General features: G+C 46.0%; 1 protein-coding gene and 1 long non-coding RNA gene across 3 annotated transcripts; one reads left to right on the plus strand and one right to left on the minus strand.

Annotated features, from left to right (window-relative positions):
- Nucleotides 1–2,124: 2,124 nt before the first annotated feature.
- On the minus strand, nt 2,125–3,263 carry LOC136462749 (uncharacterized). The gene is made up of 4 exons (XR_010760803.1): nt 3,037–3,263; nt 2,749–2,967; nt 2,350–2,665; nt 2,125–2,264 (listed from the first exon to the last, which is right to left on the minus strand). It is a non-coding gene; the product is annotated as an uncharacterized lncRNA (long non-coding RNA).
- Nucleotides 3,264–5,551: 2,288 nt separating this feature from the next.
- Nucleotides 5,552–11,826, plus strand: LOC136466690 (cold-responsive protein kinase 1-like). Of its 2 annotated transcripts, none has more exons than XM_066465183.1 (7): nt 5,552–6,097; nt 7,218–7,402; nt 7,514–7,629; nt 7,715–7,925; nt 8,125–8,362; nt 8,584–8,734; nt 9,111–11,826. In XM_066465183.1, the coding sequence occupies exons 2-7, from the start codon at nt 7,333–7,335 to the stop codon at nt 9,486–9,488; spliced, it is 1,164 nt and encodes a 387-aa protein (XP_066321280.1). In that variant the 5' UTR covers nt 5,552–6,097; nt 7,218–7,332; the 3' UTR covers nt 9,489–11,826. The 2 variants fall into 2 exon arrangements, with proteins under 2 accessions (XP_066321280.1, XP_066321279.1); XM_066465182.1 differs by having other exon boundaries at nt 5,560–6,097; nt 9,075–11,826.
- The last annotated feature ends 10,764 nt before the right edge of the window (nt 11,827–22,590 follow it).

A 22,590-nucleotide genomic window follows, 5' to 3' on the forward strand; every position in this document is an offset into this window, starting at 1 on the left:
CAAGAGTAGGAGACAGTGAGAGACGTGGTAGATGTTACTATGAACTATTGTATTTACTTATCTTTAATTATTCGGGACCGTATGAATATTGTGGACTATTTGTACTTTGCATGACATATTATGTTAGTTGTGATATTCATTGTGGTTGCATTATGCTTGTTGGATGAGTAAATGTTTAGAATATATATTGATGTCTCTGTTTGTAACTGTGGATGCTTCTAATACAAGACCGTATCTTGCGAATTTTTTGCGTGAATCTTTAATCATACTATACTTGTACAAAGACATAAATGTAGTACACAGATTAACTATAAATTTATTACGTTTATAATCCAGGAATATTTGTACATATGCTGTGTACAAGAATCTATGCATTTCAGAGAATCTATGATTTTCAGAGAATAAATATAGACTTTTCAGATACACAGACATCATCGAATTATCACATCACTGATATAGACCTCTCAGCTGCAAGGACAACATGCAAGGAAGCACAACTAAACTCTATCTCCACCATCCATCTTATGACTGTTTGATCCAAGGGCTGAGGTAAAGCGGCACACGGATCGCTGACATGGCACATTGACAGGCCTCCATTCCTCCTCTTGACCTATAAATAACCACTCACTCCCTCTCATTCACACAAATAATAAGAAAGAAGAACACTCCTCAGCATTTGTTTTCGTTGTAGTACCAATGTCTGGAGGGTCGTCCAGAGGGAGAGGAAAGGGGAAGAAAACTACCTGGGGGTGGGAGGGTCCTCTTGGTCCTGATTTCTTTGAGGAAGCTCTTTATGAGAGGTTCCCAGTTGAGAGCAAAAGTGATTTCACCAAAGAGGCACCACTGATAGGATACGATGAAAGGAAAGAAGAGTGGCCAAAATGCATGCATGGTGAGGACTGCCTAGTGCAGATGTTCACCGAGGGAATAGATGGAGGTCGTCGTTTCTTCAAATGCCCGCGAGCATGGGTAATTTCTTTTACTATTTGTTTCTTCAATATGTTTGTCTTGTATATCACTTACACGACATACTTTTTGTAGTCTTCCTTGACAGAAGAAAACTGTGGGTTCAGTAGGTGAGTCGATCCTCGACCTATTTATCCGCATGCGGAGTACATCTACTACCTACAAGACCATATCTTCGATCTAGAAAGGGAAGTTAGCAGCGGTTACAAGGACAACGAACAGGACGACAACAACAATGGTGCCGATTCACAGGAGGCACTCTGCAATGATCCATATTGCACCTGCCCTAACCACAAGAAAAAGGGGTCTCCCCCATCACCCCCGCCACCACCACCACCAACAATGGGAGGCTACTATGGAGAAGGTGCAACACAATTTGCTATGTGGCCACACTACTAGGATGAGTTTATGTTTTTCTTGTGGAGAATCCCAGGTTTAATTATCTAAGGCATGTTAGGTTTAATTACCGAAGGCATGGTTTAATTACCTAAGGCATGTTAGGTTTAGTCAAAGAAAACTATGTACCCAGGTTCGGTACCTGTAGTCACATGCCATTTAATGTGTTTCGTGTGTTGATTTCTATAATATCGTATGTCGTTAACTGTTTTTTGCAGCACGTGTTCAAATAGGAATAAGTCTGTATCATTAAGCGGAATATTAAGACCATTGATAATGAAAACAACCACATAATGAAAAGTTAGATACTATGTCATATTACACAACATATTAATAGTATAACTAAGTGCTGACAGTAGACAAAGGGGCAAATGCACTTCCAAATCCTCAATCTGAAACGTACTGAGTAAGCAACTCATCATCCGAGTACCAGTCCTCTACTACAACCCTGTTGCTGCGGCTAGGCTCAACTGCGTTGCTCTCACCTGCCTGTCGTTTGTAGTAAGCGGCCTTCGCTTCGTCTGCGGCCGCTACGGCCTGAGTGAAGAACGCGTCGTCATCCTCCTCTGCCTATAAGCCTACCTCTACTAGGGCGATGAGCTCGCTCAGTCTGCCAGTGTCGTCGTCAGCCTCCTACGCCTGAATGCCCGCCTCTGCTAGAGAGATAAGCTCGCTCAGTCTGCCTGTGTCGTCGTCAGCCTCCTGCGCCTGTATGCCCGCCTCTGCTAAAGCAATGAGCTCACTCAGTCTGCCAGTGTCGTCCTCATCCTCGTCTCCATCATCACACAGCACAATCGATGATTGAATGGTGCGACCAGCTCATGATCTATGGGCATCTAACTTCTTCTCCTCATATCTTGCACGAGCCACCTCTGCAGCATGTTCTCCGCTGCAACCAATCCCTTGATGTATAAAATGCAATCAGTTAGCAACTCGATAATATTACATTTAAAACCAGGCAACGAAAAAAGGTTTTCAAGCACTCACTGGCACATAATGTAGCAACATGCTCATCCAAGACCTGCATCTGTACTCTTGTCTCCTCCCTTGCCTCATTCCTTGCCCTCTCCTCCTCTAACGTCGTTCGCCTCTCCAATCCCTATTTGTTAAGCCCAACATCGATCGGGTTACAAATACCGCGCTGTCTAGCAAACTCACACATCTTTTCTTTATGATGTTTAACGAATAGGTTGACGTAGTCAGGTCCATATCCCCTCTTCCGTGCAATTACTTGCCTCTTTTTCAGTTCATCCAAGAACTTAGCTTGACCATCATAACATTCCCAACTGCATTTCCTAGTACTCTGTTCAAAACAAATATTATATCATATATGTATTAGGAAAACAAACAAAATACGATTTCATGTTTACTAGAATTATAACAAACCTCATCATACTCAATCATATGGCCGCAATAATGACCTATTCCAAGCTCCGAAGGGACTAGGCCATTGTTGGATTTTACACCACATTCGCACATGACAGGAGGTGCTTTGTAGATTACACGTTCTTTCTTCTTTTCCTTAACCCTCCGCGGTTCTTCCGGCCATTGGTTCTTAGGACCATACAACCACTCCTTGAAACGACACTTCGCCATTGAATACACCTAAATAATGAGACATTAGTACATAAACACATATAGCTCAAGATTTTAACACATACACTTTGCACTTACTTCATGCTTGTTTGGACACACAAACTCCAACGTATTCTCAGGGTTTATCACAGCTCGATCTCCGTAATCGCACAGAGGAGGTTCCTCGAGTCGTCTAACGGCGGCTAGGTGCTTCTCCTTAGCCGTCATTGCCGGAGGGTTAGGGGGGGTGGAACCCACCGCTTGAAGTGCTCACGTGGATGTCTCCCTCTAAACCAATCATCGAAAAAGAGGTACCTAGGATCAAACTTTTCTGCACCATCGATCCACTGAAAGAAAAAAGCACCTCTCATGGTCCTACACAACGAGATTCCAATAATATATTAGTACCATACTTAAACAAATAAAGAAAAAGGATAGTACAAATAATTTCTTATATTAAACCGACTACATGTGTAGAAGCAACGCGCGGCTGTGTCTGGATGTTTCGATTGAAAAACATGGGCCGGGAAACCACAATCACAGTTAGGGACAGGAAGATCAGGGGGAACAGGGGCATCTTTGCTAGACGCGTCGGGGTATAATTCGTGAGGACGACCCTGTTTTCGCCAAAACTCCTCCCGAAACATTTCTTGCATCTAACAAATAGGATGTAATTTAGCAAACATAAATAAAAACATCACAACAAAATATCAATGAGAACCATAACTACAATACAATCAATTTCGTTATAAGAACCAAAAGCAGTTAACATTATACCCTAAACCTAGGGTTTCTCATTTCATCCACAACAATAAACCCATAACATAACTACATGTGACTTGGTTTGCTAGCATTTTTCACGCCTTGAAATAAACCTACAGTTGTATAATACATATATTGAGGGATACAATGAAACCCTAAGTGATGACGATTCTTAGGTTCAAAAATCCAACTAATATGTACCAAATCTATACGAGAAAAACAAGGAGGTGAGCGAGTATACCTTGCTCTCGAAGATCTATGGATCAAATCAAGGTTTTCAAGGTCCAATATGTCGATTCGTGAGGTAGGATGAAGTGGCGAGAAAAAAACCCGAGGAGAAAGAAGAGGAAGAACACTCAGGGAAGAAGGCTGGGCGGGGGTTAAATGCAGGTAGCTCGGCGTCAGAGTGAGTGGCGCCGAGCTCGACGCCAAGATCTACGATGCCGAGCTCGGCGCCATCCGCTCTGGCGCTGAGCCCCTTGCAGGCCGTTTGCCCGTGGGCAGGAGCTCGGCGCCAGTCACCGTGGCGCCGAGCTCGGCGCCACTCACTCTGGCGCCGAGCCAAGGGTCCATTTCTGGAATTCTTTCCGCCAGGGGTCTATTTGAGAGAAACTTTTGAAAAAAGGGCCAAAAAGTAAAAAATTCGGTAGCCTCACCCCGGTCGGGTGCGTTTCCGGCTCGCCCGCCGCGTGGGATCCCACCTAAGAGCGTCTACATGCGTTTCTGGCTCGCCCGCCGCGTGGGATCCCACCTAAGAGCGTCTACAGGAGTTCCTTCCTGATACTTGGTTTTTAGAAAAATCAGAAAAAATCTCTCTCCAACAATTCATAATCCATCATCCTAATATTTAGGCACTTAAAAAACATGAGCCAATTCTGCGTAACTTTACGCGACTCTTCAGTCGCGCGGATCCTTAATCCCGCGCCGTGGTTCACCAGCTGGAAGAACCCTACCGTCTCGGCCGTGGCCTTCACCTGCGCGACCACCTCTGCCAGCGCGGCTGTGTCCGCCGCTGACGCCGCCGAGAGGTTGATGACCGGGATAACGCTAATAGTGCTGCCGCTGCTGCTAGAGGGAGATACTTGTGGCCCGTCATGGTGGTGGTGCGCGGAAGATGGCGGGGACGGTCGTGACGCCGGCGTCCACGAGGCCCTTGCCGCCGGCCTTGGTGTCGTCGAACGCCTTCAGCTCGCTCAGGCGGTCGTAGCCGTAGCCACCAACGGCTTCTTCCGTGATGGACACGACTGCCGGCTGGCCGGGCCGGCGATTGAGGCAAGCTGGATGGATTGAGATGAGATGTCATATGTTCGTGGCGTGGTTGATTGGATGCTTCATCAAATTCGTCCCAAATTTGATTATTTAAAAGCAATTTATTAGAAACTCTTGGAGATGGTTTTCTTTTTTTTCTCCTAATATTTTTTTAGGAGTTGTAAAACTATAAGTTTTTGGAGGAAAAAATACAAAACTCTTGGAGATGCTCTAAGGCTGTCTGCAATAGGAGATCTATCAGGCCTAAAATGAGTCTACAACAGAATACATATAACCTCTAATAGAGTACCTATATAGAAGATCTATTTTGGATGTAAGGAGAGATATAACCTAATTTGAGTATCATCTCTCCTAGAGACCCATTTGTAGAAAGGGTTCTTTTTTAGTCTTATTATTAAAGAAGATAAAAAATTAATATCAAACCATTTATATATTAGCGCTAACCAAATATAGAATATAACTTATATTTTATATTTATGTACGCGTCCGGTCCGACACCGACTCCGACCGGCCATCATCCGCGCTATATCCTATCCACCGCCACGGCCCACACGGCTGCTCCGCGGCCGGCCCAGCCCGGCCGACTCGCCTCGCCTCACCTTACGCCCACGTGGTCAACGGTTTTGACCCACCCCTCTGCTCCGTCCTCCATTCTTCTTCTTCCTCGCCCAGCGACCATCCACCTTTCAAAGCCGAGAGCAAGTCAAATACCGCGCGTACTACTTGGAGCCAGCCAGCCACCCACCCGGCACCACGCCACGAGTCCACAGTCCGCGTGCGCCCCCGAGCCATCGTCACCCGTCCGTCCCGGCTTCGCTTCTCCTTCTCCCCCCAGGCCTACCCCTCGCGAAAGCTCGCCGCTGCTGCGTCCCCGCCCCGTGGCGGCACGGCACTCGGGGGGGGCGGAGGCTTCGCCGAGCCTTCGGGGGCGGCTGCGGAGGGGAGAGTAGGAGGCGGCCGGCGCTTCTTGGTGCTGTCCGTCTCTACTGCCTGCGGGCGGGTGGTTTCATTCATAGCCGACAAGGCGCGGCGTGCGGTGCTCTCTTGCCTCGAGTTGTTGACTCTCGCTGGGGCTGTCGCGGCGGCTGGGCTACTGGGTTCATCCTCCCGGGTCACGGCGGCTGTTCAGGTGAGCCTGACTGATTCTCCCTCTCCTGAGTATATGCAGAGGAAGGTTCAAGGCTGGATTTTTGTTCCTGCTCTTGCTACCAACCATCGGTTTTTCCAGGTTCCCCTGTTCACCAAGAAATGATTTAGCCGATTAGTTTCCATGCCTGTTCTTTTTCTCTCTGACGGACGTGGGTAGGCTGCTTCCTTTTCTCGGTTGATCAAGGTTCGTGGATTTCTTGCCAGACGAAGGTCCCAACGGAATCACTGACGCTAATTAATGAATTTCGATTCGCTAAGGGTCGTGAGTAATGACTAATGTGGTTACATTACATTACATTACATGCGAACCACGCTGGCGGCTGCCAACGTATGCTGGACTTCTCGGATATTGGTTGTTATTGGTTAAGTGTAGTCACATGCACTGGAATTATTGGTTACGGGATAGCTTAGGTCTAATTATGGTCTAAATTTAGTGGTATGTATACCAGGGTTGATTGGACGATAAACATCAGCTTGCGGTGACAGGCGTACATCAGAGCTTGCCTGAAATAAATTAGTTGGATGTATGGGACAGATAATCATTGATGCCCGATCATGCATGTCCAATGGTGGCTTTGCACTGAATAAATACTGAAATTTTTATTGTTTTTTCAATAAAAATGTGTACAAGTTCTGTGGACTTTGTCTAATTTTAATTTTGGTTCTGAGCCTTAGTCAGCAGGCCTCACCTGCCCGCGTGTACCAAGTAATTGTGTTTTAATGATTATCTACACAGACGCGCTGAGCTCTCATATATGTATGCTACTTATATGCTTGAAGCACATCAGCATTGTTTGTCTGGTTCAATGCTAAGCAAAAGATGGCCACTGGGAATTTGCAAGCAGATTGTGCATTCACTTTTGTTACAGTTTAGTACAGAATTTATTGCAACCTCAACTACTGCAACTTATATACTGAAGCCAATTCACGCTTTTCTGGTTGCAAGCATTTTAGATATATACATAATCCATATATTAGGTTGCAACATTCACTGGATAATCTTGGCCTGAATTTTAACCATAGGTTGACTTAAATTCGAAATGATATTCCCAATATAGCTCTTTCTACAAGTACCTATAACTGAAATTCACTCTTTTCAGAACATGTTAGAAGCCAGTGAAGATCGGTGAAATGCAAATGCTTGCATTGATATTATAAGTGCAGGCTGAAGTTATTGAGCTGACAGCACTAAGATATAATAGTTTGAGAATCTCAATGAGTTGCTTTTCTATATTTTGCAAGAAAAGAAGGGCAACGCGGCAACCAAGTTCCCACCATAATGAAGGTAGAGATCTCATACATGGGGTACACTCTTAAATATCCCTTTTAAAATATTGTATTATACTGTCTCCTAGCTTGTTTTGTTTCTTATTGTGATTTAACCCTGCTTGTGTAGACGTACCTGGTGGTACAAATATAACAAAATACACTTATAAGGAGCTAGTCAGGGCAACAGATAACTTTAACCAATCGAACAAGATTGGTGAGGGTGGTTTTGGTTCCGTTTACAAGGTAATATGCATAACCTTCAATAAAGAAACCAGTGAAGTTGCGAGTAATTTAGATGTGTTTGATATTCAACAGCTTAATGGTGCAGGGACAGCTCAGGAATGGAACAATTATTGCTGTCAAGGTCCTTTCGACGGAGTCAAGACAAGGAGTAAGGGAGTTTCTGAATGAGCTCGTGGCAATTTCTGGCATCTCACACGATAATCTTGTGAAACTTTATGGGTATTGTGTGGAAGGAGACCAAAGAATACTTGTTTACAACCATCTTGAAAATAATAGCCTTGCACAAACACTTCTAGGTATGTCAACTATTCTTAGATTTGAACAAAATAATACATAAGCATATGATTTTCTTCTTTAACTATTCATTACAACAGTAATGTAATAAGCTACTGTTTAAGCTTTCAATATAAGCTCGGCCATGGTCTTTGGTCTAAAACAAAACTGTGGAAGATTCAGATATATGTCCTAACCCTTTTTAAACTATTTATTGATCAGGCTCGCGCCACAGCAATATCCAGTTCAATTGGGAAACTCGAGTAAATATTTGCCTTGGCATTGCACGGGGATTAGAATACCTCCATCATGGTGCCAGTCCCCACATTGTTCATCGAGACATTAAAGCAAGCAATATACTTCTTGATAGGGATCTTACCCCAAAAATCTCTGATTTTGGTCTAGCAAAGCTTCTTCCACCAAACGCGACACATGTTAGCACAAGAGTTGCAGGAACACTGTAAGTGAACGTCCGCTTTATATTTTTCATTTTTTTTCTTGAGTGCCTAGATAAACTCATTCTTGTACCATTCTTTTCAATTTAGTTGGGCGATACTTATTAAATTATAAGAAAATGCCCAGAAAGTTCAGCAAAACAATGACATTTGTAATTACCTGTATATGATATATATAGCCTATGTGTACCTTTTTCAGCTTTGCTTACTCCATTTTAATTGGCAGAGGCTATTTGGCTCCTGAATATGCTATTCGAGGACAAGTGACACGCAAATCAGATGTTTACAGTTTTGGCGTTCTCCTTCTAGAAATTGTTAGTGGGAGATCAAACAGCGATACAAGATTAGCATATGAAGATCAGATACTCCTTGAAAAGGTTAGATGGCACTCTAGATTACAGTTGACATTTCTTTCCGTCGCTGCTTGCATAGTTGAAGAATTTGTTTTTGCCATTGTTGATTTAAAACACTACTTTGTATTATCTGAAAATGAGTATGATTTGGGTGTGCATAAGTGCAGTCAATGTTTCGCAATGGTATTTCAAAATTTCTCTTCTCAAATGTAGTATGACCAATGTGGCACACTTAAAACTGGTGCTGTAGGCCACCAAGGAATTTCTTTTGTACCTTTTCGGATTTTCCTCAAAACTCATTATATGGCAGTTATGGGACTGGGAGCATTCTTCTAAATCCAGCTTTTGTTCTTTACTGCTACAGTTCCCAGAGATCACCAATGGGGTTCTCCTCTTGCAGACATGGATGTATTATGAGCAGGGGATTTTGGAGAAAATCATAGACAGATCTTTGGGCAGCGACTTGGATGTTGCACAGGCTTGCAGATTCCTGAAAGTCGGTCTGTTGTGTACACAAGACGTCACGAGACACCGGCCTGACATTTCAAAGGTCATCGCCTTGCTTACAGGCGAAACGGATGTCGAGTCAGAGAGGATCAGCAAGCCCGCTATAATCAGTGACTTCATGGATCTCAAGATCAGGAGCATGAGGAAAGCGAATGACATCGCTATGTCCTCAACATTCTTGTCCTCTCTCATGGCACATTCTTCGCCTATGCTGTCGAATGAGACGACACAAGCCTCCATGACATCCACTGGTATATCGGATCGTGAGTGATCCCTTGGTGAAAAAAGGTCAGGTTGTTAGTGAACTGAGTTGGTTGGAGATGTGAAAGACATGTATATGTAGAGAGTAGCATGGGCGAATGAATACCTTGCCCAGAAGTTTACCAGGTGGTTTCAGTTTTCATGTATAGATTTAATTGCTTCATTCGTAGGCGGAACAAACATCATTGTTGAGTCAAAGGAGTAAGTACATATGAGGAAACAACTTCTGTGCGTACAATATTGGATTGATGACACAATTATTTTCATGGTACCATCCACATCCTGCTGCCGTGGCTTTGTGTTTGCTGATTAATTCATTTGCAAACATACAGACCAGTGAATGCCTGAAAGTACTGTCAGTGTGAACATATATGGACATAGCTTGGATGCAACATCATCCAGAAATTAATAAGACTACAAGGCATATATATTCCTTGTTACATGCATGTGATCCAAAACACATGCATCTCTGTGGTTGGTCACTCATCAGTCATCTTGCTCCTGCTTCGCGGACGACACTGTTGTTGCAGTTACTTTTAGCAAAGCTCCAGTGACATCACCTTTGAATAACTGAGACACTGATGTATTGTCTCATAGGCGTCCAACATCGTCGCAGGTGTTCCGTGTTCGTCCAAGCAGAAGTAGCTGCCATCCATCCTGTTCTTGTCTCTGTCACCACAATTATGCGAGGTCACCGTACAAATTTGCAAAAATGGGACTCGAAACATCGGTCGTTTGCATATTTGACACTGGACCTACATTCATAGACACAGATGGACCCACTTGTCATCCACCCGAGTGTCATCATAATCAAGGAGCCAATCTTTCGAGTGTCATTTTTGCAATTTTTTCGCAAGAGGGGACCCAATTGCTCCTCCCAATAAGAGGACTCCAAACAAATCTTGGCACGGTCCTTTGTTTTTGTGGATGCCGTCACAGTGATCGTTGCATGCGTCCGTGTTACACTGCTACTGCCACTGCTGAACTGCTCGAGTGGTCCATGCAACGCAACAATGGCTGCTGCCTGTACTGGTGCTGGCTGGCCAGAAAGGCAGGAACTAGCACGTACACATGGATGATGAGTGATCCTTGCTTGCAGTGCGGTGGGCCTTGCCAAAGTGGCAATGGCAAGCATGGTGATCATGGACAAATTATTGTGGTAGTGGGCTGGCCTAGCTAGCTGTTTAGTACTGCTTTTGTGCTGGTGCATTGGTGCTGAACTGCTGATGGAAAAGGAACTGTATGCGGCTCATTCAGTTAAGCAGCATGAGAGGCATCCGTTATGTTAAGAGGTTCTTCATTGTCCTTGTGAAGGCACCTTGTAAAAAGTGTTCCGCTAGAAGCAGCTGTTTTTTTTTAATAAGTAGCTGTTTTTTTTAGTACAATTTTTGTAGCAACTTGTCCTCCGCTTTTGATTTTCAGCTTGCTACTTTTTTCAAATGGGTGAACAATAGAGACGTTTTATAGTTGTTTCAATCAAAAGAAGATAAAAAAGAGAATACATGTTTCATACTAAACAGCAACAGTTTTTCCACAGGTCACAGCTGAACTAAGCAAACTCTAAATTCTGGTAGCTCGCACATTATATATACCATTATTAGTGCAGCCTCGAACACTTCCAAGGACCGTGGAAAAATGCTTCTGTTAAGTTTGAACATTGCCCGTCTTATATGATAGTGCAACGTCCTTTTGGTTTCTTATTAGTACGGTCTCGATCTGTCAGGAGGACCCACAGCAAAGCCCCCAATGCAAGCACAAAGCTGGGAGCATCAACTTTGCCGGCACAGTCCAACCTTCTGCTCCTGTACGAATGTACGGCACGCGCACGCGCACCCGTAATTCATGCTAGCAACCATTATGAATGTGTAAAAATTTGTGCGATCCTTAAGCAAAGCTCTCCTTTGTGTTCGAAAAAAACTTATTCATGCTACTATCCATGGATGCCAAAAGAAAGTTCAGAGTTCGGATAAATGCACTCTCTGACTGCTGGGCGTGGTCTGATACTTAGATGATGTGATTGCATGAAAATGCAATGCAATGTTGCTCTATTCTTGGTGTTTAATTTGGCAATATCGTGTGGGGGGAGCATCTACTAACCAACACGATATTGCTTCGTTTCAAAAGATACATAATGAATGAAGTAAAATTGCTTCGTTTCAAAAAAAAAAAATTATGTAAAATTGCATTCACTCAACTATTGAGAATGGGTGCAACCAAGGTATATATATATGGGCATACATCTGAAAGGGTTTTTTTTTTTTCCAAAAAAGCAACCGGCAAGAAATCCGGTGGGCATCTATTACTAATATAGAGCAAGAAACTTACACAAACAACACACAGAAACAAAAACCACCCACACAACAGAAACAACAGCAAGACACACAACATATCACAAACATAACCAACAATGCACCGGGCAACCACCAACATGCACGCCACAACAAGCACAATGGGAAGGGGTCACCAAAGCCATGCCTCCAGGGAATAACATCAACATGGCGTCTACAGATATCGTTAATGCCGACCATAGAATTAGCACAAGGTTTTTCAATCAAAACCACTAGGCATACCACTGCGTAATGACTTCAAGCCTTACATGTACATGGAGCAGGAAATGCTCTCTGTCGTTCAAAACTATACCTTTTTTTTGGGTTGGGGGGGGGGGGGACCATGTGGTCGCTTAAAAACCTTTTTGAGAAATTCCTTCTCGCAACGTTCACTGTGCTAGCTAGCTACAAGCAGCTCTTTCCACATCTGAGCATGTGTGATTAGTCCCATTGGAGAAACACTAATACTTGAAATATAGAAGTATAGTGCAAAGATTGAACTGAAATGGGGAAAAATCAAGGAACGAAAGAAATTATGGAACCAGACACCTTTCAATGGATTTATTGGTTCATGTAATCTACCAGGAGCTAGGCCTTGTGTGTTTGCCATTTGCAGCACTAATCCTAAATGCGTGAAAGTTTCATTTAGAAAGACAAAAGGGCAAAAAGACTGTATACCTCGATCAGAACACAGAAGTAGAAAAGACTATCAGATAAGAAAAGCGAGCTATAGAAAAAAGAAAGAAATAGATAAATCAAATCAAAGCATGATCACATTGTCAATGTACTCATTTCAGATTAATGCAGTATTGATCGATCAAAAGATGACAAAAAAAATGTTGTGTATGTGCCCGGAATTCAGGGATCACTATGGTACTGAAGCATCATGCAGAGGGCGAGCTAGCGATATATATATACTTCATTTGAGACAGAATCAGCCATGTGTTAAAAACCACAAACTGAAATCATATGAGTTCATGATAACCTGACCGATTTCTTGGAGCAAGATGGCAAACTGGTCAGGAGAAGTACATGGTTGAAATTCGCATCAGTTACCATTCGGCTCCTGCAAGAAGCTAAGAAATATACCAAACATGAAAGTACATCATCGAAAACATAGTAGAGATCAAGGTGACAGAAGAATGAATCGAACAAAAAATGCATGCATGCTTGGCCCCTTGCACGCCACCCACAGCAGGCAACCTTAGCATATGGGTTGGGCTACATGTGTGGCATACAGGGAGCCAGGCACACACAATCTGAATTTGATCATCAAACCTCTTTATGTATCTGTCTGTATCTCTCTCATTCACATAACTGTGCTTGCAACTGTGCAAGGAACGAAGACAGGCCAAGAGAGCAAAAACATGTGTTCCATTTTAGGCATGCAGTATAATGCTAGCGAGCTAGAAACAAAACTGGAGCACGATGGGCACGCACGAGTTAATAAGCAGCAACAAAGACAACAAGATGCATGACCGGACTTGTACTGGAGGGAGGAGGAAGTTAGGGACCTAGGGTTGGGGGTGGAGAGAGAGGAGGAAGAACAGTGCAAAGGCGTGATGGATGGAGGTAGAAGAAAGAGCAGAAACTGGATTTATAGAGGAGAGAGAGGAGAGGAGAGGAGAGGAGAGATGGAGGGGCCAGGCCAGCACAGCAAAGCATGCTAGCTGCACAACACATGTAGTATCGGAGTACACACAACCACAACAGCTCCATTGCCACCTGCTGCTCACCAAAAAGTACTGTGGAGTAGTACAGCTACAAGGAGGAAACGCAAAGGACATGGAGCACAAGACACTCTCGAGAATACTTCCCAAGGGGATTAAAGGATGATGCAGCTTTTGATGCAATTTTTATATTGCATCTAAAGTGCTGGCCTAATGGGGGTAGTAGCTAGCTAGCTAGCCTAAAGCTGCCGGCCCCCTCCTTCTCTCTCTCTCTCTCTCGCCGGCCGGCAGCACCACCCAAAGCAGCCAAGGGCGTGCTAAAGCATGTCTCAATCCAACTATCAAAGCAGCTTCCCTTCCCTAACTAAGCTAGCTAGGAGTCCTAGCTATGGCGCACGCATCTCTCTCTCCACACCCTGACCCTGCAGCTGCAGGGCTAGCTCGACGTCGAGTGCTATACGGGGAAGCGTCATGTTACTACTCGTACTGCGGCGAGCTCTGGCTGTGGAGACGACGACGACGACTATACATGGAGGAAATGGCAAGAGGTATCGATCGCCATCTCCTTCCTTCGACCAACCCAACGCCCACTTGCCGTGCAGACGAGCGAGGGACGCAGCTTCCTCGATCTCTCACGCGGGCCGGGGGGTGGAAATGGAATGGAAGGAAGGGGAACGAAAGAGAGAGCACGGGTGGGAGGGTTGGTGGTGTAGACGGTCTGTAAAGTTGATGGCTCTGACTGGTGAAGTGGATTTTGTCTGGAGCACTTGGCCGGGCTCCAGATTCCATCCCCCTCTCGTCTCGCTACACCAAACCTCAGCTCAGCGTACTTCCGTACCAGGCAGGCAAACGGATATTTTAGGTTATCTCCCACAGCCATACCTAAAATACAAAGTCAATTTATTCTTTGGGTAGCGTTACAGGCAAAATATTCAATACATATTCGGTATCTTCTTCAACAACAAGACCCAAAAGATAATCCTTTTTGCAAATGGGTTTCCACGAGAGAGGATACTCATATTTGGGTTATGCCTCTCAGACAACCTAAAATAGGTCTCCTGTACTCTGTTGGAAGCTAATTTTGGATATCTTGCTACCCATTTTAGGTTTGGATCTTCTTATTGGAGACCGTTTTACATATGTACGTTGGATAATATGTTCCCTCCAGGACATATATTGGGAATAATACACATGCTATTCTACCCTCCAAAGTGTAATACTGAACAAAATTCAGTACTGTTCAGTAGTCATGTGTCAGTATTATTCAGCATTTCATGGTACTGGATGTAGTGCTGACTGATATTGAACGTGGTTCAGTAGTACTCGATATTTTTTCTAGTCAGTTTTGGCTAGTGACGTAGAATAATATTCGTGGTTCAGTACTACTCGATAATTTTTCTAGCCAATTTTGGCTAGTGGTGTAGAATACTAGGATGTAGAATAGCACTGCTGCTGGGAATAATATATATCTTATATAAACATACTCCCTCCCCTAAAAATAATGAAAATCTCATTTTTTGATAAATTAAATAATTTTAAATTTAATTATATTTATAGAAAATAGTACCAACTTTTGTATCTTTAAATAGATTTATTACAAAACACATTTTATAATTAATCTAGTGCTACTTATTACATATCATGAATTTAAATATTTTTTATATATACTTTGACAAATTTGATATTGTTTGATTTCTCGAAAAGTGAGATTTCTATTCTTTCTAGGAGAGCATGACGTATGTGCTCATCCTTTATGGACTCATAGGGCATGTTTGGGACTATTCCACTATGAAGGAGCTTCAAGTTTTTAGAGTATCTCTTTAGGTGCTTCGTAAACTTCACTTTTTTTCTAGAGCAGAGCTGATGGAGTTGTCCGACTAGCAAAATTAGAAACAGAGCTGAAAAAGAAAAGAATGAAACAGTTCTAAACAAGCCCATAGTAGTGGACCCTGCACGCTCTCATATACGTATAGGACTATGGACGGCAGTTGTGTATAGTATATTCCATTGCTTCTTGAATTAATTTTGATATTTGTAGCTTGGATGAACAGTTTCATTTGCACATGTTTGTTTTGTATTCTCCAGTTTATTCACGGGAGAATTCATGAAATAGCACGGGTTTCTCATCGTGTTTAAATAGAACTCGAAACTTGTGAATTCACAAAATAACACTGGTTTAGGCAAATGATCTATGAAGTAGCCCTTCAGCTACCTTTCACATCTTTCTTGACATACAAATGCACAAAATTGCCCATATTTTGTGAATTCACAAGTTTCAACTGCTATATGTCCTAAACTTCATGAGAAACCATTGCTATTTCCTAATTTCTCTTGGCTTTCTGCGATTCACTATAGAAGAAAACAATCGACATAATTTATGAGAGAAAAGAGAACACAGACCCTACATTTGCGTTGTTAATTGAAGAAAACCAATCAAAACCCCTGCAATGGCTCGACTCCACTCATTAGCGAATGCTCGCCTGATTATTAAAAACTAGTGAACTATCATACAACCACCACAACTTTCCTTTTTTGAATAAAATTGTTTTCGCAACCAGTATTGTTGTTCAGTGTCTTTCAAAAAATCAATATACACAACTTATCCAACATGCTTTACATAATTTGTTTTGGATAAACTTCTCAACCCAAAAGTTTGGAAAAATGGGCAGGTTAATTAAAAATAGAAAAGAAGTTGTGGTGATAATTAAGTTATGACCCATAAAGTAGTATGCATAAAAGTTATGAATATAACTTTGTAAATATAGAAATTGCTGAAACAGTTTTTCCCCCAAAAAAATAATAGAAGTCAGGGATTATCTTCGTTTGGTGGTTTTTAGTGTGGCGAACGTTCTCTAATATGGATTTGGGGCAAACGGTTCGACAACCCCTACAATTAGTAGCTGGATTTTGAATATTATATATAATCACATAGATTGGCTTACTTTACTAGACAAACCGACAAAACTCAACTAAGGGCCCGTTTGGATTGGAGTTATTTCACAGGAACTTTGAAGGAAACCAGTTCCTCTGTTTGGATGACGTCATGCAGCGTTTGGAACGGAGGAACGCTCATTTCAGTTCCAAAGGAAAGGTTTGGTTCCCTTCACAAAACGTAGGAAAAAATACATCCAATTTGAGCTCTGGTTTCGCATAAGACTGAGGCAAAAAGAGCACAGAGGAGATAAACAAAAGAGCACTAGCTCATTTCTCGATATTGCTGTTGTCCAAATGCATAGGATCATTTGTCTAACGCCTACAGTGTTGATTATTATAATGCAAAAAATATTGTTAAAGTGGTATTAATGGTCTAACTGGAACTTTTGGTTTCTCCATTCCAAACACTCCTGTCGGGGACCTAATACCGGGGTACCCCAAAAGGTGGAACCAATAACCATCGAACGTTAAAAACTTCTGGACGGATAAGGGCGCCGCTACGTTCCTTGCCCGAATGATAGGAGTTTGGTTCTGCCTCGCTCGACGCTTTTGGGACAGCTCTGTCTCGCTCGAGGGCTAAGGGCTAGTCTCCGTCTCGCCCGACACCTTTGGGCCGGCCTCGCCTCACCCGAGGGCTAAGGGCTAGTCTCCGCCTCGCCTGACGCCTTTGGGACAGCTCACCCTCACCCGAGGGCTAAGGGCTAGTCTCCGTCTCGCCCGAGGGCTAAAGGCTAGTCTCCGCCTCACCCGACCCCCGAGGACCGGGCTCAGTCTCGCCCAAGGAATAAGGACTGGTCTCTGCCTCGCCCGACGACCGAGGACAAACCTTGCCCCGCTCGATGTCTAAAGATCAGTTTCGTCTTACCTGACAACTTCTCCTCGTTCCCTCATGATGATGGATATAGGGCAAGATGAGATGTTCGGGTCAACCACGGCTTCAAGGACCATACCCTGCGCCCCGGCAGGAAAGGTGCTACCAGGGAATGATAGGACGGATGCTTTAGACCCTTCCGGGCACTGCAGAGCCTGAAAAGTATTGCAAGTACGTGCTCCTCACCCTGTAGAGTTGTAGGCGCCGCCTTTAGCTCTGGGACACGGAACCCAACGAAGATATACGACAACCACTACGCTCCAGAAAAGGATTTGCGATCTCCACGAATGACGGATATACCGTCACCACGTTATGGACCAAAGGGAACGGCGCTCGCTTCCCGACCCCTCAGGTCCACCAAATTGGAAGACCTTGCCCACGGCGCTACTCCGGACCCCGACCCCGCGTCCCTCCGACAGAGACTCATAGGAACCAGAAGACGTGCGGAGCAAGGCTGGGCGAGGCTCATAAGTCAAAACCATTGTACCACAGCCCATACCCTGCGCAGGGCAGTATTCGGTAACCATCCTGACATTCTACAAAGGTATCGACAGTATTATAGGCGCTTATCATCCTTTCGCACTCATCAGAATGGGTAACCAGGCTGGGTAGACGTGAGCCACAAGGCTAGGTACAGTACGCATCCTAGCCCTCACGCTTGTAAAGCCGTCCCCTTCATCTATAAAAGGGGATGCGCTTCCTCCAACAGAGGGACCGATTTTTGACGGCACAACACATAACACACACAGTCAAGCTGCTACCAAGCTCTTGGCCCCCTTTTGACCCTTCCATCAGAGACTTGGGACCAATCCCTCTCTCGATCATTTGTACTCCCTACTATGAACCATTTTTGGTGTTAATAACATGAGCAGCAACAAACTGGACATAGGGACATTCAGCCCAAACTAGTATAAATCTTATGTCCTTTAGCGCACCATCCAAGCCTAACGCGCATTACTATAAATCTACTTGCCGGTGCTTGTACGAAACACCGACAATTGGCGCGCTAGGTAGGGGGCTTTGCACATTCCAAATTAGGCCTCGGATGGCCACCCACACAATCAGCTAGGTCCCGGGCGCACATGTGCATTTCAATGACCTAGATTTCATCGTCACACTAGGAGGAGAGCTGGCGCTGGCCCACATGGCCACACAGTCTCTCCCTTCTATCAACCTCAGCCATCTAAGGCTTGAGGGCCAACCGGGCGACTCCCTTGGACCCCAGTTATCTAGGGAGGCCCCGCACAGCATCACCCTATTTCTGAAAGGCCCTGTACGAAGTGCCCCGACAACGTTTCCATTCGGTCTCCGCAACGCCACGGCAACCGCTAGACACCTTCTGGCACTACGCATGGTTCAGCCACCCATGGACAGCGAGTTCATGGGAACAATTGAACCTGATACGGAGACCCTCTATAGGCTCCTCACAGAGGAGCCGGGATTGTTCTCCAGCTCGGACTCCAGCAGGGGGAGCCATCACCCTTCCTAGGAGTGCTTCATGGTGTGGACCCCTGAGGGGCATGTCGAGGACGTCTCCGGGGAAGAGGCTACCCCGACAAGCAACCCTGACGGTAGGTCCGAGGGAGAGGCAATAGCCCCATCTCGCTTGAGGATGGAGCAGCTGAGAGCCCACAAGCTAGAGATCGATGAAGCTGGACAAGGCCTCATCCAGGAATACGCGGATAAGGCCCGCACCATACACCAGAGGATCCTCACCAACGACGGGGGCCTTCCTCACTTTGCTTGGGCAAGCCAAAACATCGCCGCAGCGACAGCCTTGCTGCACGGCCTTCCGGAGGCCACGACGTCCGAGGATCGCCGTGCCCGTCGAGAAATTCGTATGTTGCTCGAGCGTGCGGCGGCACAGTAGGCAGAAAGCTCGTTGTCTCAACGATGCGAGCCTGACGCCAGCCAGTGCACGCCCTCGGTGCCAAGGACGTGTCCGTTCATGAGACACCGCCAGGCGGCAGGCAGCCCTCCGCTGTTCTAGTGCATCAACGCCTCAGCCATGACCACGATGTATGCAGCACTATCGACGCTCGCAAGTGCACCCTCGGCGACGCAGGAGAGGCAGCCCGCCGTGGCTACCATCCCTGATGTGGCGGACGCTACGACAGCGGCGAGGACCAAAGCCCAAGCCCTGGCCTGCCAGGCCCTTAGGCCTTCGGCCGACACATCCTCAATGCTGCGTTCCCACTAAGGTATCGACCGCCTACCAACATCCCTAAGTATTCTAGGGAAACAAACCCCGGGCTTTGGCTCGAAGACTATCGGCTTGCATGTCAGGCCGGTGGTGCGAGTGATGACGATTTCATTATTCGCAATCTCCCACTATTCTTGGCTGATTCGGTACGAGCATGGTTGGAGCACTTACCGTCCAACGCCATTCAAAGTTAGGCGGATCTGACAGAGATCTTTGTAGGGAACTTCCAGGGCACGTACAAACGCCCTAGAAACCCATGGGACCTTAAGAACTACCGCCAGAAGGCCAATGAAACCCTCCACGGGTACATCCAGCGCTTCTCTCGGCAGTGCAATGAGCTCCCTAATGTCGTCGACGCCGATGTGATAGGAGCCTTCCTATCTAGGACAACCTGCGAGTCTCTGGTACACAAGCTAGGGCGTAGGGGCCCGTGGACCACCAAGGAACTTCTGGATATTGCCACCAGCCATGCCTCAGGAGAGGAGGCGGTTGGAGCCATCTTCGACCGTTTCGACGGCAAGGTGAGGCGGGACAAGGACGCCGGCGAGGGCGCTTCCAACCATCCCGCCAAAAGAAAGAATAAGAAGCAATGGCGTGACAACTCGCTCGTGGCCACATCCGACCGTAAGGGTGGCCAGAAGCCCACGGAGGGCGCTTCGAACCATTTTGAGAAAATGCTCGAGGGGCCATGCCCAAACCATGCTTTTTTGGCCAAGCATCTATACAAGGATTGCGGCCTCATGTGTAAATACTTGTCCAGGGGCCTCAACAAAGAGGAGCAGGGGAAGGAACCTACCCCCACTGACGACACCGAGGAGAAGGACGATGCCTTCCCAACATCGACCAACGCTCTCATGATCTTTGGAGGATTAGCGGCCTATGACTCCAAGCACCGCCAGAAGGTCACGCGCCGTGAGGTCTACACGGTCGGACCGACCATGCCTGCCTTCCTCCAGTGGTCAGAATCTGCCATAGCCTTCAACTGGACAGACCATCCGAATGTTGTCCCACACCTGGGAAGGTACCCGCTTGTCGTTGATCCGATCGTTGGCCCAAAGTGGCTCACAAAAGTACTGATGGACGGGGGCAGCGGCCTCAACATCATGTATGCCAAGACGCTCGATGAGATAGGCGTCGACCGAACGAACCTCCATCCTAGTCGAGCGCCTTTCCATGGCGTCGTGCCTATAGGTAGGCCGTGCCACTAGGGCAGATCGATCTGCCCATCACTTTCGGAGATTGGTCCAATTATAGGACTGAGACCCTCACCTTCAACATGGTAGGGTTCCCTAGAACCTTCCACGCCATCCTCGGACGTCCATGCTACGTGAAGTTCATGGCCGTCCCCAACTATACATACCTTAAGCTGAAGATGCCGGGCCCCCATGGGGTCATCACCATTGGCACCTCCTTCCATCGCGCTTACGAGTGCGAAGTCGAATGCTGCGGCCACGCCATAACAGTCATCGCCTTTGAAGAGCTCGCCACCCTTAGGGAGGAGGTCATTGAAGAAACACCCGATGCAAAGAGGTCGTCTGGGTCATTTGAACCGGTGGAAGGGTCCAAGGAGGTCCTCTTGGACCCCAGCAGCTCTGAGGGCAAGAAAGTCTGCATCAGGACCGCACTCTCCTCCGAATAGGAAAGCGCGCTCATCGATTTCCTCCATGACAACAAAGACATCTTTGTGTGGAAACCCTTGGATATGCCAGGCATCCCGAGGGAGGTCGTCGAGCATACCCTAAAAATCCTCCTAGGCTCCAAGCCGATGAAGCAACGCCTGCGCCGCTTCGACGAAGAAAAATGCAGAGCCATCGATGAAGAGATAGTGAAACTGTTAGCTGCTAGGTTCATCAGGGAAGTACATCACCCAGAGTGGTTAGTAAATCCTGTTCTTGTGCGAAAAAAGAGCGGGAAATGGAGAATGTGTGTCGATTATACAGGCCTCAACAAGGCGTGTCCAAAGGATCCATTCCCTTTGTCATGAATAGACCAAATAGTCGATTCCACCTCAGGGTGCGAAACCCTCTGCTTCCTTGACGCATACTCTGGCTACCACCAGATCGTGATGAAGGAGTCCGACCAGCTCGCGACGTCTTTTATCACCCCCTTCGGATCGTTCTGCTACATTTCAATGCCGTTTGGTCTGAAGAACGCTGGGGCAACTTACCAGCGTTGTATGCTCAATTACTTCGGAGACCTCATCGGGCGGACCATTGAGGCCTACGTCGATGACATCGTAGTCAAGTCCAAGCAAGCTGACCACCTTGTCGCCGACCTTGAACAAACCTTCGCGAAACTCCAGGCAAACGTCATCAAACTCAATCCCAAAAAATGTGTTTTTGGGGTTCCAAGGGGCATGCTGCTCGGCTTTATTATCTCCAAGCACGGCATCGAAGCCAACCGGAGAAAATATCAGCCATCACAAAGATGGGCTCGATCCAAAACATAAAGGGGGTTCAGCGGATCACAGGGTGCCTTGCCGCCCTCAGCCGATTCATTTCGTGCCTCGGCGAGCGAGGACTCCCCTTTATCGACTCCTAAAGAAGTCCGACCGCTTCGAGTGGACGGTCGAGGCCCAGGAGCGCTTGACATGGTTAAGTAATTTCTAACTAAACCCCCGGTCCTGGTCCCTCCAAGCAACAGAGAATCTCTCCTCCTGTACATAGCGGCCACCATGCAAGTGGTTAGCGCTGCCTTAGTGGTGGAGCGGGAAGAAGAGGGGCACGCCTTCAAGGTGCAGCGCCCTATATATTTCATCAGCGAGGTGTTATCTGACTCCAAAACCTGCTACTCCCAAATCCAGAAACTCCTCTATACTATCCTCATCACCAAGAGGAAGCTACGCCACTACTTCGAGTCACACCCTATGACAGTCGTGACATCGTTCCCCCTCGATGAGGTCATCCGTAGCCAGGATGCTATAGGAAGAACCGCAAAGTGGGCACTCGAGCTGATGGATCAGGGCATTACTTATGCCCCCCGAACAACGATCAAATCCTAGGTGCTGGCTGACTTCATTGCGAAGTGGACCGAGGTCCAGATGCCACTAGCAGTCGTCAACCAAGAGTGCTGGATGATGTTCTTCGATGGATCGCTGATGAAGAAGG

This window comes from Miscanthus floridulus, chromosome 7, assembly GCF_019320115.1.
Source record: "Miscanthus floridulus cultivar M001 chromosome 7, ASM1932011v1, whole genome shotgun sequence".
Taxonomy (NCBI): Eukaryota; Viridiplantae; Streptophyta; class Magnoliopsida; order Poales; family Poaceae; genus Miscanthus; species Miscanthus floridulus.